This window comes from Lissotriton vulgaris, chromosome 7 (genome assembly GCF_964263255.1).
Source record: "Lissotriton vulgaris chromosome 7, aLisVul1.2, whole genome shotgun sequence".
Lineage (NCBI taxonomy): Eukaryota > Metazoa > Chordata > Amphibia > Caudata > Salamandridae > Lissotriton > Lissotriton vulgaris.
Window position 1 is genome coordinate 366,460,466 of NC_141695.1, and position 17,999 is coordinate 366,478,464.

The 17,999-nt window shown below is 46.2% G+C and overlaps 1 protein-coding gene across 2 annotated transcripts in view; it reads left to right on the forward strand.

Annotated features, from left to right (window-relative positions):
- LOC147701659 (transmembrane channel-like protein 7) overlaps positions 1–17,999 on the forward strand; it is a 475,400-nt gene that overhangs the window by 171,563 nt on the left and 285,838 nt on the right. For both annotated transcript variants that reach the window (XM_086930288.1, XM_086930289.1), the window contains exon 3: positions 15,294–15,442. In XM_086930288.1, coding sequence (XP_086786414.1) covers positions 15,294–15,442 — 149 coding nt within the window. The remainder of the gene's footprint in view (positions 1–15,293; positions 15,443–17,999) is intronic.

A 17,999-nucleotide genomic window follows, 5' to 3' on the forward strand; every position in this document is an offset into this window, starting at 1 on the left:
GGGTCCCTAGACCCAGTGTTTTTTCTGATCTTGAGTACCCAATGTTGATCGATTATCTTCATGATCTGACTGCTAAACGGAGGTTAATTCACCAACAGGTCTTTGAAGCACTGCCGACGCAGACGGAGGGTCCAGGCCACCAGCTCCAGCCCGGAGACTGGGTGGTGACGAGGAACTTCGGACGGAAGCGTAACCTTGAGCCTCGTTTTACCGGACCCTACCAAGTGCTCCTTGCCACGAGGACTGCTGTTCGTTTGGAAGGACGCAAGAACTGGGTGCATGCCACCCATACCAAAAAGGTACCTATACCTTTACCAGCAGACTCGTGGGTGAAGAAGGGCATCGCCTCGCCTGAAACAGAAACTGTGGCGACCTTTGCCCCTTTTAGCGACGCTCAGCCTGTTGGAGAGTCCTCAGTGCAGCAGAACGACATTGTTGAACATTTGTCATCGCAAAACTCAAGATCTGAACAATTGACTGATCAACAGAACTCTGTTTCAACATCGGATCAACTGTTTGACGAACAGACACGTCCTGGGAGAAGTCGATATTTTCTTCGATCCAATACTAGAGACTAATAAATATTTTTGCTTTCTCCCCTGACATCCACGTTACCCCATTTGCCGTTACAGAGTCTGAACACACTTGCATAATTGTGATTTCGTAAGATTTTGAGCCTTTTTCCATGTATGTGTTTTGCTTCCACAGCTAGGAGATTTTGTACATATTTGTAAATTAAAGATACCTTACATCCGGGTGGACCGTAGGGCCGCGCGGGTACTTCCTTCTGGTTAGTAGGTCTTGACACTAGGTCGGAGACCGTCGGTTCCTGGGAACTCCTGGGGATTGACTACTGCTACACAGAACGAAGTGCGTCAAGAACGTAGCGGACGGTTTTAGAGGATGGCTTTCTCGAAGCTGTCGGAATTGGAAAAAGCTCAGGCCCAAAGATTCAAGTTGCAACAAATTGCTTGTACAAAATGCTTCATGTTTCAGGTGTTCCTTCTGTTTTTAACTGTTTCTTCGTTATTGGTGGGTGGGGTGTATTACATGATACAGTCATTGTTGCCTCCTACCTCACCTACCCCTTCTTCTGAACCTAAACTTGCCTCTACTGTTTCTCCTCATTCCTTCCACATCTTACCCCAACACGAGCAGGTTAGACGTGCGGAATTTATGAACAATTCATTCGTTCAGCTCCTTCATCAGCATCAGTTGGTGATGAACACCACCAATTGTTGGGTGTGTGGGTTAATGCCACATACCACCGATAAGGGAATTCCGTACTTGGTCCTTCCTCACAGTTCCCAGGGTTCAGCTCGAGCATTCCAAACAATGTTTCGAAGCGCACTAGATTCTTACCCCAATCGAGACCACGTTCTCCACACTTTGGTCCCGGTCCGTACCATAAGCCTTTGGCAATAGCGATTGCTGATTTAGATAGGGATATCTATGAGCCGTCGCTCATCCCAGAGGAAGAGGTGCGAGCCTATAGGGATCTGAGTGAGGTTGAGTATAGTGCGCTCGTAGGCGAAAGACAGCTTAAAAGCTCACTCCAATATGGATCGTACCCCACCTTGGTAATTTCTGTCTAAAAGGCCGTGGCCGAAGCCCGAGAGCTCACCTTGGAGAGAGTGCTTGCTCTGAGACGTATGTCTTACCAATGCTCTCTTCCCCTGTTCTCCTGACTGCCAAGGGTACGTACTTTGACTGTTATGACCGTGCATATACATGGTTGCCCCTTGACTTTGCGGGCACATGTTATATTGCAAACTTGTTGCCACCGACTTTTACAGTCGCCTCCGATTACCACAAGACCAGAGTTGTGAGGGGTGTTATTAGCAAAGAGGACACTGCCGGTCAAGAGGCAGGAGACTTTTTCAAGGGTTTCTTGCTGTTTTGGGGACCTATGATCAATAGTAGGAACCTGAGACAGTTGACTCAAGTTGTGGAATCGACAGCTAATATCACTGCCAGTGCCCTTGGTAATATCACAGCAGAGCTTCAGGCGGATAGGCTTATGACGTTACAAAATCGTATGGTTTTAGACGTTGTCTTAGCAGATCGAGGTGGAGTATGTAAGGTGATCCATTCGAGCTGTTGTATTTTCATTCCAGACAACGCTCCGACTGTCTATCAAGCCATCTCGAAGTTGCATAAGATCTCTGAGTCCATACACGTGGACGTAGGGGATTGGACGCTACTTGGGTGGTTTTGGGGCCTAATGTCGACTTGGGGTTGGAAAATTCTGATGATCATCGGGGTTGTTGTAGCATTCCTGTTCACGTGTTGTCTTTGTGTGCAGTGTGGTCTTGCCTTATGTGGCCTCTGTGCTACGACGTGTATAAGACAGCCGCCTGTTACCAAAGGAACTCTGATGGATAGAATTATGTTGCAGCAGCATCTAGATGGTCTGATGAATATCGAGATCGATTATGATTCCGACTAGTGCTTGCCTACATGAGGGCAAAAGGAGCGTCTGAGGTTCCGTGACAATTGTAAGTGGTGTTTTTGACTCGCACGAATATGGTCGAGTCTGGTATCTATGAACCGCAAATGACGTGTTTAGTGGGTGTACGCGTTTTCGCTGTGCTAGCCTAAACCGTTCGTTTGTTTCGTGGGTTTCTTCATCTGAACCCACGGGTTCCATCTTAGATACGGCATCCATTTTGTTTCTTGCCCTCAAGTAGCCAGCGAACGGACGCTGTCCGCTTCGCGACCCTGGGATTCCCAAACCTTTGCGGAAGACACGTTTCCTTTGAAAGTGTCTTTATGATGAGGGGGATGATACTGTAAGGCAGATGGCCCCGCTCGAGGCTCATCTTGCCGTGCTGGTCTATTGTCTCAGTTGTGCATTCATTAGGCACGTCCCCTTTGATGCCTGCAGCTCGTGTTTCCCGATACCACCCCTTTTACACCCTTTTCGATCTGCTCACTGTTCCTGTCTTCCTCTGCATCTGTTTCTGTCTCTTCCTCGATTTGTTTACTACTGATTGGAATGTACTAATGGTGGGAAGATGTACTTTTACAGTTGGGGACTACCAAACGTTACTGTACTTATGTTCCGGGCCCTGAATACATGAAAGCGACCCCTTATGGTCTTTACGATGGGAACCAAGTTGTAAACCTTTGTGTACCATGTTATCCTATGCACGAAAACTGTATAAGAGGAGCGATCCACAGATACAAGTTGAAGCAGACTCCTCGAACCTACACGTGTTGTACTTCGTGTGACTTCTGTGTTCCCTGCAGTAAATAAACCTCGAATCTTTGGCGCCGAAGGAAGTGTCCCGTGTCTCTGTCATTTGTACGCCGGAACAGGTTACCCACAAAGGTTTTAGGTGTTATCCCTGGCACCGCTGGGTCTTAGAAAAACCCAGTCCTTCAATAGTTGCACATACTCAAAATGTACACAGCAGTATATGAAAAAAACCAGTAAGTACATTGAAAAACATGTTTAGTCCAACAGTTATACAGTGCTCAGACACCCTGCTACCTAAGTTGTTGTGTGTGGGCCCAGCAGTGGTTGTAGGTTCACAATAGTGAAATGTACATAAAACGTTTGAGTGCACACCGAAGAGTTCAAGAGTAATAGTGCCAATTGGACAAAGGTCTGTTGTTGGCTTACACATTTATTATTCCTCAAAAATTAATACTATGTTACAGGTGGTATTCCAATGTTGCACGTAAAAGAAAAGAACAGCCGACACATGTTTCATCCAAACTGGACTTTATCAAGGCTGTAATACAACAATGTATATAAATTAGGCCTGGGCGGTGAACTCCGCTCCTTTCGCTGGGTTTTCAGCACTCTGCGCTCCTCGGAGCTCGTGGGTGCAGAAAACTCCGCTCCACGTAGTGCAGCAGAGTTTTTTTCTTGCTCGCCAGCTGTAAGTGAGCAGCTGATTGGGTAGAATTTCATGCTGCACTCCGCCAATTGCAGAACTCTGCAGAGTTTTTTGTCATGCCCAGGCCTGATATAAATGGATATTTTGGCAGAAGATAATATAAACTACATGCTGATGAGGAAATAATTGGTAGACCAACGTAGGAAACAAAAGGAACAAATGAAGAATCTAGAGATAACAGGGCTAAGTCTATTGTTCTAACATTCACATAACCAAAGGGTGAGTAGTTTAAAATAGTATTGGTACAATTCTAAGTCTATTGAAGAGATGTGGCTTGCATAGACAAGATGGAGGACTCTCCCTGATGGAGCTCCACATCATACTCCGTTATCTGCCATGTGCCCTTCTGACCTTCAGGACACTGCTACCTAGGTGATGGCAGTCTCATGGAAGTATCAACGGGGACCCGGATTGCGGCAGTGCGCCTCACGGCCTGCGGCCTTGACTGCCCTGACTTAAGCACAGATGGCTCAGAGAAGCGCATGGAGGTGTAGGAAAGCAGAGGTCTGACAGACGAAGGAAGTACTGTCCTTTGTTGCAGATATGCTGTGGGGCCGTCATCTGTGCCCTCTGTGAGGAGATATAGAGGTGTTAAGTCGTCTCTCTTGTGCCTCGCCCCAGAGGATCCTGGGGACCCTGAGCCCTACAGTGACAACCCCCATCCTGGCGGTGATGTGAAGCCGAATGGCAAATGAGCGGGACAGCGGAGGGGCAACTTCGGGCGCTTTGTGACCCTCTGACCTGGGAGACGCTTTGTAGAAGCCATGGGCCTGGGATTGGCCTCCGCTAGGAGACCGGCGACCTAGACTCTCCTGATGGGCACTCTTGCGGCTGGAAGCGATGAATGCGCCCGCTGGCCCAGGCAGAGCTTGAACCATGCGGAGACTGCATAGATTGCTGACTAAATGCAGCGGTAGCCCAGATATACAGCTGCGCATGCATGCCAGTCTGCACAAATCGCTGACTAAACACGGCGGGAGGCCAGATAAGTGGCTGCGCACGCCCTGAGTCTTCATTGCTGCGTGGACGCCTAGTGCAGTGTTAGGGTCCCCCCGCACCACCCTATGCATAGATTGGGTGCCATTGAGAGGACACAGTGTTGTGTAGCTGAAGAGGGTGCCTGTGATCGAAGCTGTCCCAGGCCTAGGTCCACATTGCTGGGCCTGACTCGGGCAAGGGGCCAGAATGTGGATACAGTGAAAGTGGCACCTAGGCCTTCTGGGCATAGCGAAGGAGGGAAAGATCGCTGCAGTAGCCCAAGGTGAGGATACATCGCCCATGAGGTGTGCTGCAGCTTGAGCACTGTGCAGTGGATGGGACAGATCTGAGCATGGGCAGCGGCCCTGTAGTATTCAGATTTGGTCAGAACTTGATGGCCCTGGCCTGGTGTGGAGTGGCCCCCTTGACTGCCGGACTGCCCTGTGGAGTCAGCCATTTCCTGAGAGTCTGCCACCTGGCTTGTCAGCAGTTGAGCGGCAACTTGAAGAGCTCTTGGCCTTATCCTACAGACAACATCTGACCCCCATTGCTGATTGTACGCTGCCCGGCAGCCTGGCTGGAAATTGAGAACCTGTCTGACCCACATCCTGCTCCCAGGAGACTACTTGCTGCCCCATGACCTCAAGACTGGAGACTGATGGGGGTCTATGCATTGTTCCATTTTCTGGGCTGCTCATGCTGCGTGGCGCTTGGTGCTTGCAAGCAGGCCCTTCCCTACTGATGTGGTCCTTCTTCCACCTGGTGGCCACTAAGATCCTTTGATGGCCATTAGGGGCTTGTGGTCTGGGACACATCCTGTGTCCCGCACTCATTGACCCCACCCATACTGACTTCAAAAGAAACTGTCTCTAGGATGCCCTCCTCTGTCAACCATAAACTGGACATTCTCCTGGCTGCCATCGAAATGTCCTGCATATCTCGGGAGAATTAAATTGAAGCAGTGGTCATGGACCTCACCCTACTAAGCGATGACCACCTTAAGCTAGCCGACAGAGTCAACACTGCGGAAAAATTGCTCCCCACTCTGGTGCCACTAACTCAAGAAACACTGACTACATTGCACCAATTGCATGATCAGGTACGCATACTGGAAGAGAAAGCACACTACGCAGAGGCCACTCCTATAGAAATAACATATGCGTAGTGGGCCTCCCAGAGAGCACTGAGAGTCAGGATGCAGAACGTATCTGGAGACATGGTTTTACAGTATTGTCCCCTCATACACCCATTCACCCTTCTTTTCTATTGAACAAGTGAACTGAGTACCAGCAAGGCTTTCCCCCTCGGTGCTATACCCAGGCTACTTGTGGTCCATCTTCTGCACTACAAGGATAGAGATTTCATCCTAAAAGAACCCCGAAAGCTCAACAAACTGGTAGTGGACAAATCGAGAGGAATGAGCATTCTGGACTACTGCCAGTACAACAACAGAGCTCGATCCTTGATACCATATGCAAACTCTGGGACTTCAGCAACAAATACTCTCTCCAGTTTCTGGTGCACTTCCAGGTCCTGGCAGAAGGCACGTTACACTTCTTTGTGGATCCTAAGGAGGCCTGGGACTGGGCGGACCCCTGTGTGATTGTGGGTTCTGGTTCGTCGCAGCCACTGCAGATAGACTCAGGGACCTTCGGTGGGGGCTGGCGTCATCGACGGGACTGCCTGCCATTGCAGGCCTCACATACATTATGCTTGCCTGATGTGGAACAGGTTTTCTGGGAGAAGAGACACGCACTACAGGCTGCTGCAGTGTTGGACAACCCTCCGACTCAGACAGGGATGGTATTAAATACACTAGCGACGATGGTTCCTCAACATTCTGTCCTCTTCAGCTTGGCTCTACCCACCCAATGTGACCCGACAAACAGCAGACAATATCCTTTAAGTCACATTAGGAGTTGACTTGCCAATGCAGTATCGTTTCTTTTAAAATGACATTTTAGTTATGCATGTTGTTTCATTTCCAGCAGTTGCAGAGTTGCTCCCCAGAACCTCTGTAGTTGCTAGTACTTTTAGTTGCATATAACACCTGTGACACCAGCTGTGAAAACGCTTTGCAGTAACTGGCACGAAATCTTGATTGAAAGGCTGAGACACATAGGCATAACAGGAACTGCCTTGGCCTGGATAATGTCATTCTTGTCAGACAGATCCCTAATGGTTTCACTTGGTCCTTTTTCGTTCTATGGAAAAAAGGGTGTCATCTGGAGTCCCACAGGGCTCTATTTTGAGTCCATTATTGTTCAACATTTATATGGTCCCCCTTATTGCATTGATAGAGTCATACGGCATACTTGTGACATTGTATGCCGATGACACTCAATTGATTGTCTCCATGGATAAGAACTCTACCAGCGCAGAACAAAACTTAAAGAGTTGTCTGACAGAAGTCTTTAAATGGATGGACAATAACCATCTCAAGTGCAATGCCAATAAGACAGAGATTTTACCCCTGGGTAAAGATGTCCATTTTTGCCCTAAGGATTGGTGGCCGGAGGACTCGCCCGCGCCTCCTCACTCAGTGGAAACAGCTAGAAACCTGGGAGTCTTGTTTGACTCCGCTCTTTCTTTTGACCAACATGTAAGGAATGTGGCAGGAAGTTGCTTTAGTATCATCAAATCCCTAAAGAAATTTTTCGATTTCCTGCCGACTGATTCGAGAAAGACGGTGGCAGTGGCCCTTATTCTTTCACGTTTGGATTATTGTAACGGCCTGATGGCCGGATTTAAAAAATCCACGTTGAAAAAATTACAGAGTGTGCAACACGCAGCGGCCAGATTGGTACTTAAATTACCAAGGAGGGCCTCTGCCTCGGCTGCACTTAAGATTCTACATTGGCTGCCTTTGCACAAGAGGATTCTATTCCAAATCCTTCTGACAACTTTCAGAGCTCTTAATAAGACAGGACCTAAGTACCTCTCAAGACGCTACACCCGGTATGATCCCCCAAGAAGTCTGAGATCCTCAGGCGGAAATCTGATTACCATCCCCAGATTCCATTATAAAATGAAGGGAGGAAAGACTCTCTCCGAGTTGGCATCAAAGGCTTGGAATGTCATGCCCAAAGAAATCACACTCTTAGCCCATGAGAATGCTTTTAGGAAACAACTTAAAACTATTTTTAACCTATCCGATGTCTTTGTACTGGCTTCTATCTAGTTCCCATCACTGTACGGTACATTATCTTAGCGCCAGGATGCTCCTTTTGGAGCAACAGCATGTGCTTTACAAATACCCAATACAAATACAAATACAAAACTGTGAGCCTGAGCGATGGACGCCTTGACATTTGGCATGGCTGCTGATGCTTCCCGGTAACACATGGTGGCCAACGGAGTTGTTCCCCCTCTGACCACATTGTAGTGACTGTGCTCTGACATCAATGTACAGCTGATGATGTATGGGCCATTTCTCATGGGCCCGACTGTCAGGAGGACTTGTGCCACTGCTCCTCTCTGACCGCACCTGTGATATTGGGGCACACCTCTGCTCTGTGCCCTTTTGCAGTGGGGCACCTTCCCAGTTGGGCCTATGCAACCGGGGTCACCTCTCCCTCTGTGATGTTCCCGGGATGGCTCTTACTGGAAGCTCTACCTGGTGGTTTGGAACTCCTGGGAGGTGTCTTGACCATGCCGGGGACTGCCTTGACTGCCAACTCTTGGATATATCTATCAGACTTGGTGCAGGCCCTAAGCGAGACTCAATGCCTAAACTTCTATTTAATGCTTCTGGGCCCTGGAGTTTTTGTAGTTTTCTTTGGGAGCGTTAGTTGCTAAGTAATTACCTGATACCGGGGGTTCAGTACGCTTGTACACCCCGCACGGTCTTGCATACCCCCTTCTCAGCTTGCCTCCGTTGGCAACCATTGTTAACAAGTTTGGGCAGAAACATGTTGCACCTCCACTCTCTATAGTTTATGAGTTTACTTTTGTTGATTTTCATTGCGTCTTCGTTGTTGCTCTCACCCGCTCTGACCATGCACTACTGGATAGACCTTGCATTGCCCTCCTTACCGGATTCATTTTCTACCTTCAGAGAGCTACCACAATGGCTAAAACTAACATACTCACCTGGAATGTTCGGCATTGGGCACTTCTTCCCGTAGATATGCTGGGTACTCTTACCTACAGTGTTGGTCGACTCACATAGCATTCCCGCAGAAGTCACACCTCACCCATACAGAGGATGTCTGGTTGCTGAGGTGCTGGCAGGGTCAGGTGTACTCCACTAATTGCTCTTCATATGGCCACGGGATCCTGGTGTGGATGAGAGCCAGGGTCCCCTTTGTTGCAGATGCCATAATTGTTGACCCGGAGGGGCAATATGTTGTCGAGGGCCGGCTAGAGGGTTTTGTATACTGCTTGGAGCTATATATGCTCCTAATTCTGTGCTACCGGTGTGCCTGGATACTTTGTCTGGGTTCTGTTGCACTGGGAGCTTCCATGGTTTCTAATTGGGGATTTTGACAGTGTCCTTAATGTGGACTTGTACCGCTGCTTCCCCCCTTTTCCTCGCACTGTTGCCACCTCCGACGCACACTCACTGTCTGAGTGGCTAAGTCACTGTAATCTATTTGATATATGGCACCTGCGTGATGCCCTTATGAGAGTATATTCATTCTACTCACACATGTATGACCTTCATGTTCGTATAGGCTGCTTGCTTAATACTCCTGATCTAGTTCCTCATGTTATTCACATTGACTACCTCGGCAGAACCTACTCAGACCGTAACTCCCTACACCTGAGCCTATGCTGGGCAAATGCTCCTCTCCCTACCTCAACATGGCGTTTACAGCCAGCAATGTTGGAAGTCCCTCCCTTTTGCGCCTCCCTCTGCAATAGCATAACAGAATATTTCGACATGAATGTGAACATGTCCACCTCCAGTTTGATTAAATAGGAAGCCTTTAAAGTGATGACTGGAGAGCATTGTTTGAGTGGCGCCTTAAACATGCTCCAACAGCTTGATCAGGAATTCGCTCAGGTTCTTGAAATATGAGACACAGGTGCGGTCATCTGCAGAGGGCAGAGTCGCAATATTCAGGCGCACCGTGAACATGCAACGCTGATTGAGAAGGTGCGCTGCCTCATCTATGTGGCACACTCTGCAAACACACACTCAGAAGGTGATAAATTGGGAGCACTGCTTGCCTGGCCTATCTGGCAAGAGCAGCCACAAAGGCGTGTAGACATTACACTTCCTTTCACACATCGCTGACTATCTCATCGACAAAGGAGATTGAATCCTTCCAGGCTAGTGTGTCCCTCCCCCGCCTGCTACCAGCTATCCATGTGCTTGCTTACCACTGGCAAGACCTCTGGGCTGTACAGGCCTCCACCTGAATTCTATGAAGCATACGCTCCCATTCTCACCCCATGCTTGAAAACACTGTATGATGAGGCCATGTCGGCTGCCTGCCCCACACCCATACTTATGTTACTTATATCACTACAAAAACCTGGTAGAGTTCCCACAGCGCTGAAATCCTATAGGCACCTGGTGCTCTTTAACACAGATTATAAAATACCCTCTAAGATCCTAGTGGATCGCCTAGCCTCTTTGATTTCTACCTGCCAGAAATACTTTCCCTCAACCTGTGTAGATTCTTCTGTGTGCTACAGTATGCCTCCTTTGTATGGCGCTGGGTAGGTTATCTGGTGCTGGACTTGGGTAAGGCGTTTGCTAGATTGGGTCTATCTGTTATGAGTTGCTACCCCAGCAAGGCCTGGAAATTCATTTTATCTGCTTGGTCACACTCCTATACACCCACTCATTAGCTAGAGTAAAAACAGGCCAACTCATCTCTGGCATGATTCTAATTTGCAGGTGCACCTGCCAGGGATGCCCCCTGTCCCCACTGCTCTTTTATTTAGCCATAGATCTGCTGTTACATGCTCTCTTGGTGCAGAGCAAGCACAGGGTATGTCATTGGGTGATGTTCTGCATTCAGTGTCGTTCTGTGGGCGCGGATGAAGTACAGGAGGTTTTACCGCTCTCACTGGCAGGCCGCATAGCTCTTGCAAAAATGGTAATGCTACCACGCCTACTATTTTTTTAGTCAATCTCCCCCTCTATGTCGCCAAACCCTTCTTGTGTATGTTGGAGTAGCTGATAGGTGATTTCATCTGGTATTTTGAACACTATTATCTGGCCTCTCAGCTACAATGAGTGGCCTGATGGTTATCGGACTGCCAGCTGACTGACACCGCAACGGCATCCCATTGTGGGACTTAACACAATTACTAGATCTCTTCCACCCCTTTTCTAGAACAGCACTGCCCCAATCTCCTCTCCTGCAGATTGTGTGCCGCTGCAACCAGAAATGCCTTTTCCTTAATCAGGCGATGATGCCTTGCGCTCTGGCACTCCTGCTGTTGGGTGAGCCCAGGGGGTAGGAGGAAGCCACTTCCCTGGCAGAGGTTGGCCCGTGGAATGAAGTGGGTCTCCATACATGATGCCATCGTCCCAATGGAGGATCTTCACTGCTGCTGGGCTTCACCCGCCTCAATTTCTGATATACAATTTCTTTTTTCAGGTAATAGGAATGCTCTGAAGCAACATATAGCAGGAACTCGAAATGCACTTAAATATTTGCATGTTATAGGGATGGGTCACTACTTATTCCGCTGGCTTGCCAGCTCTTCACGCTCACATGCGGCAGTACTGCTTATTTCATTGTGACACCACTGGAACTGCAAACTAGGCTGCCCTTGCACAGACAGAGAGTGGCAGAATATCCCGCACACTCTATCCTGTGCATACCCTACCCTGTATCCCTTAATGCTCTCTTCAGGCTCATACAATACCATATATTGCATAGGCCCTACCTCACCCCAGACAAGATCAACCAATACTTCCACCGTAGGGATGCTGACTGCCCCCGCTGCCGATTGCCCAATGCTGATTTCTTAAACCCCCTCCAGGCGGCATGTTGTCCCGCCGGCCCCCTTCACTGTTTCCACCAACTGCACGCTTTTACCTTAAAATAAGCACTGACAACTTTCTTTGGTGCCTGAAAAGGTTGCAGTTTATTCATAAACATAAAATTTTACATACATTTTTTTCCATATCAAACGTTCATTGTCATCACCTCATTTAATGTCCATGTTCTCTCTTTTCATCTATTGCTCCTTGCAATTAATTCTCTTGCATTATGGACCCTGCCTCCTTCATTTCCCGGTAGGGGAGGGGCCCCTTTTCTGGGCTTCTGATTCACGGGTCTAGGCTTCAGCTTGCTACCGATTTGAAGGGTGTCCGTCTGGACCTTCCCGGACTTCAACTACCGTCCCGCATGCCCTGTAACCCTTTTGTGGGCTCTCCCTTCTCTCGGGGTTCCTTGCCGTCCGAAGCATTTCAAGGACCTTACATGAGCCTCTGCTCTACCTTTCGTGAGGCTGAGTCCTTGCCATCTTCTCCCTCGGTACCCCTGCCGTGAGGCATCCCAAGGGTCCTGCGGGAGCATCACATCTACTCTTTCTATGGCAGACTTCGAAGGATAGGTAGTGAGGTATTGTCAGCGCATAGCCTATGCAGCAATAAATTTACAGCTTACTATCTCAAAATGGGGCATCAAGGGAACCACAGACAGCTACCACCCACCGCTGTCAAGAGACAGTAAATTACAAACGTAATTATTGTCACAATAACAAGTTTTGCAGAGTTCCCTGAGCACAAAAATATGTAAGTGTATCTGTATGATTTACAGATAATATCAATTCAAACAATGAAAGTCCATATCCATGTATCCAAGTTTGAAAAAAGTCCTTATTTTATTTCTCATCCAGATGATCACGAAGACTTGTAGATACAGCAGTACAGTCCTGATATAATTTACAACAGCCAAACGCCAACACGTGTTTCGTCAAGGGGCATCACCCACTGACTTCCTCAGGGCATAAGAATGATATCACTTGTAGATGTAAGAACGGCTGAGTATCAGGAAATTCTATAGAGCAATCCACCTTTAAATGGTATCGTAATTTATTTTTGTAACACGCCGTCCAAATGATAAAGATCGTATACGGGAACCCGAGACATACTTGATGGTTTCAAGATTTACAGGCTTATTTTGCCTATCGTTTCCATAATGAGATTGTTATACTGTTGAAGACACTAGTGAGGAATAAAATTACGATACCATTTAAAGGTGGATTGCACACATGAGAGGTGTGTTTGATGGGAATGCCTCTGCAGACCAAAAGAAACAAGGTCACAACATGGTTCATTGACCTGGCTCTGCTGATTGCCTAACACTTGATTACTTGTAGATGGAAGTCACCCACTCCCCCGCGCTCTCTGCCTCAGTATACTCCATGGATGCTTGGGCCCAGGCTGAGAGCAAACCTTGAACAGAGAGGATTTCAGGGGCCTGCACAAATACCCTATCTCTGCCGCTTGGGACACTGCTGGCTAAGGTACGGTCTATCCTGTGGGATAGCGACTGCCCCCAGGGCCCCAGCTACGCTTCCACCCACTGCCTAACTGCGATTCTTACCTCAGCTCGACCAACGTGGGTGATGTCCAAAGGTTAATCATTTTTGTGCTCTATTGCGTAGTTATTTTTTGTGTGCAAAATGTGTGGGTGCGGGCTAGTTCTCTTAGTTAAAGTTCTGAAAAAAACATATTTTTTAGTGGTTACATAACAGCATGATAGTATATGCTTTGTCACATTAGAATGCATATACCTTCTGCAGGCTGCTCTGCAAATCCCTGTCCTAGCTGATCTGGCATTAGGGATAATAATATGTGCAGTGGAGCTGCTACAAGTTTGGTATGTTTATGGATGGCACTATACACTGCATGTGGTTATAGTCAAATATACAAAAAGGTTCAATAAAAAGATTTTTCTAATTTCTTTTTTTTTTAAACAGTCAATTGAAAAGTGCCAAACGTATATGCAGGTCATCAACTGTGATTTGTGTAAATTGTGTGTTTTTCAAGGCAGCATGGCTTATTAGTATTTTTTTGGACAGAATGTTAATTTGTATACTTTCTTGAACTGCAGTCTTCATAAAGTCCAGTTTGGACAAAAAAAACACATTGACTGTTTGTCTCTTTTACATGCGACATTGTAACACCATCAACTGCTCTTCTCTTTCACGTGCTATATTGTAACACCATCCGTACCATTGTATCATCTTATGAGAAAAATATTAATTGCGTTTTTGGACCTAAATACAAGCTCAAAACAGACGTTTGTCCAATTTTTACTATTACTCTTGAGCTCTGGATTGTGTGCTCCAACCTATCATGTATATTTCTTGCTGGAAGTATCAGCTAGATTGACCATCAGGAGCATGCACACAAGACATTAAGGACCAGATGTATCAAAGGTTTTGCCCATTCTATGTCTATGGGGAAATGTGTTGATACATATGGCCCTAATTCCCTAACAATGACATTCACACCTGCTAGCTAGTCACAGCACTCAACTGCCAAAGCATTTTGTAGGGAAGGAACCCTTGTATGTCAGTAGGGCCAGTAGCCACTACCTAGCCTCTGCAAAGTTTGAAAGCTCATTGATTGATGAAAAACCTGTTTTTCCCAAAACACTAACTGAACGTTTCTACACATATGGTCAAAAAACTGCTCAGTGGAAGGGCACGCATAAATGCTGTTCCTGGGTTCTAATAAAGATGCAAGGATGATCCCAGGTGATGTCTGTATGTCCTGAGAGGTAAGGACAGAACTTGATACTTCCTCTCTGTACTATGTGTGAAGGATAGGCCCACGCGCTACATGTCTGTTCAATGGTTGGATGACAAGGCCCCTTCTTCTTTGTTCTGCGGTTCACTGAGTGGTGCAGGTACTGCTCCTTGTCTTATAGTTGGTTGGAAGAAAAATGTAAGTTCTTCTCTTCATATCTACAGTGGTTAAAGAACGGACACGGGAGCTGCTCCGCTTTTCTACAGTGATGTGAAGATTCATTATCCAATAATGCTCCTGTGTCTCATTCTGTTTGAATGACTTGCATGGTTGCTTGCTGTTGGTCTTGTGCTCATTTGATTGACAGGCATTTGACCTGCTATTACATTATACGACATTTGAAAGACCGCCGCGCGTGCCTCTCACATATGTAACACATTGTTCAAAACAGGACACTTTGTATGTGCTGCAGCATCTGTCCTACAGTTGTTAGAATGACAGGTACATGTGTTGCTCTTTCCCTTTTGGATGGAGAATGAACATACACAGGTGCTGCTCCCTTATCCTTTGGTTGGTTGACTCACAGGTATAGGCATTTTCTTTGCAAGTTGTGATTGGCTGAAGTCAGGTGTTTCTATGATCAACTAGGTTTGATTGAAATCCAGGGACCAGTGTTAAAGCTGAAACAGATGTTCTCACGAGATTGCAGAAAGTACATTTCTTATGTGTCTTTTCAGGCAGAGGCAGGAAGGCAGGACTTGGACATCAAGCCACTGGGAGTCATGGGTGGAGAGCAAGCAAAAGTCCCTGAGCCACTTTCAGAGCAGAGCCTGGGAGGCTCTTTTGTACATGGAGCTCTGGAAGACTCCTCTGCGGAACATTGGAGGTATGTAGTAGGAAGCTTTGGAGGTGCGTTGTGGGCAACATTGGAGGTATGTTGTGAGCATAATTGAATCTTTGCTCTGGGGTTTGTTAGAGGTATGTTGTGGGACATACTGAGGGTACACAGAGCCTTCTATGGTACTGGGCCTGTCTATGTGGAGCCCAAGCTTCAGCAATAGTATCCCACCCACTATCTTTGTTTATCAGAAGCTAACGTTTTGATACAACAGAAATGTAAACATGTTCCACTCAGTGGCAACGCCTTTTCTGTCTAAGCTGCTATGCTCAGTCCCCCGACTTGCTCCACTTTAGGAACACACTTTGGAAGTGTGGTGTGGGCTTAAAATTTGATTTAGAAATCATTCGTTCTGCATCACAACAACAGGATATCCTTGTTTCTAGTTAGCCGCAGGCACATAGATCGAGTGACATGTAATCCATTTTTAATTTTTTTTTATTTGCTAGCAATTTTTCAAACTTTATTACAAATGTCAGAACAATATTTTAAAGGTTATCACTTCTGTTCATGTTAAAAAAAATTATTTATCAGGTCAATACATGTAAAACAGGGGGAAACTATATATTGTACCTTTACTAATGCTATAGATGTAACATGTGATAATTTTATACCTATTGCCATTTGTAAAAACTTAATTAATACTTTTATATTTTGCACAAAAAAAAACATTTTCCACATCAAACGCTCAAACTTTTCTATTGCGAGACCTATTGCATTTCCTTTTTTTAATTTTTTTTATTTGAACCAGTACAAACAAGAGTCATGACATAAAATACACAATTACAGAAATTCAAAAACACACTGACACGATACTGTACAAGGATACTAATAGAAAATAGGAAGGACTAAACAAGATGATTATAGGGTAACATAGAGGATTAACATTGCTTAAATGGTACATTAATGATTACACACAACACTGTCGATTTCAGTCATCTAGTGACTCAGCTAGGGTTGCTAATATTAGTAATCGGACTGATACCAGCTTTCCACTTAGTAACTGGAAGCCAGATCGCCTCCCCCATTTTCCTTGCCTTAAGACCCCTTGTAGCGTATATGGCAGTTTCATCAGGAAAAACAGCCAAAAATCGAGCCAGCCACATCTGGAAGCTAGGCGGATCAGCATCTTTCCATCGTGCGGACAAAATGATTCTTAACACTTTCGCTACGGCGGCTATTCCGCCGCAGCACTAACGGTCACGGGGGGCGCGCGGGTGAGCTCCGCGGGTGACAGAACCGTTCCGTCGCGGCTCGCGGGTGAGCTGTGCTCATGACGGAACGGTTCCGTCACGGCCCCGCCCGCTCAATTAAACGCGCCGCGCAGGCGCGGCGGCCGGGCCGTGACTGAACCGTTCCATCATGAGCACAGCTCACCCGCGAGCCATGACGGAACGGTTCCGTCAATAGCCTGGAAGGGGTTAACACAGCTGTACCAATAAATACCAGTGACATGTAATCCAAAAGCATATAAAACATGTATAATAATGAAAATATTTTTGACAAAAGAAATGAAATAAAAGAATATATTTTTATAATTGTTGGAGCATTTGTCTAGTGGGTTAACAAGATGGTTTGGGTGCTCACTTTATGTATTTGGATTAATTTATTTGTAGAATAATTTAGGTCTAGAGGGAGATCATTTTCTTGTCTTGATATTTTTCCCCTCTTCTCCCTGACCGTTATTTGTTTTTTCAGAGGGGGTCCCCTACTTATTGCATGATCATTCACTTACTCCATCATTGTTTCTATTGTAATTCTCTTTGAGTAAGAGAGGCCATGTTGAGTACAGAAACCTCATATCTTCGTGTATGTATTTATATTTGGTAGCAGTTTCAACTAAATAAACAGGTAATGGAGACGTGATTATAATCATACATACCATGCACCAGAATCGAGGAAATATGTCTGCGTCTGTTGTAGGGAACAAATGGCACTGTTACACATTTGTGAATCATCAAATTAAATAAAAGCACGATAAATGTGCCATGTTTAAACCAAAATGCTACGAGAATAATGCATGCAATGGATGCATTTCTTGTGCATAAGTACTTAATATGAATATTCCTGTTTGAGTTCCTACTCTTGTAATACCAATGCAGTACCTTTAATCACACCTCCGCCAAAATGTCAAAACTAAAAATGAAATACCTCAATGTTGTTAGTGTGAGAAACTGGGTTGTTAGTTGACTGGAGTGTGAGCCCTGGTTAAGCAACAGCCCCAAATACCTTGAAGAATGAACCACAAAAAGTCACTAAATTACCCTTTGCTTAGCCCTGGGTAGAGTGGCACAAAAAGCAGGCAGGCTTAACTTAGAAGCAATGTGTAAGGTATTTATGCAGCACACAAATAGTAATAAAGTGAAAACACAACCCATCAAACCAAAACCAATCCAATTAGTAGAACCAGATTTACAAATGTAAGGTTTCTAGTGAAAACTAGCACCTAAAAGATCAACGTGCCAACAGCTGACATCAAGTTGTGCAAGACCGGTTCAAAGTAAAAAAATATGGCTGACCACGATGGAGCGCGGTTTGGATACAA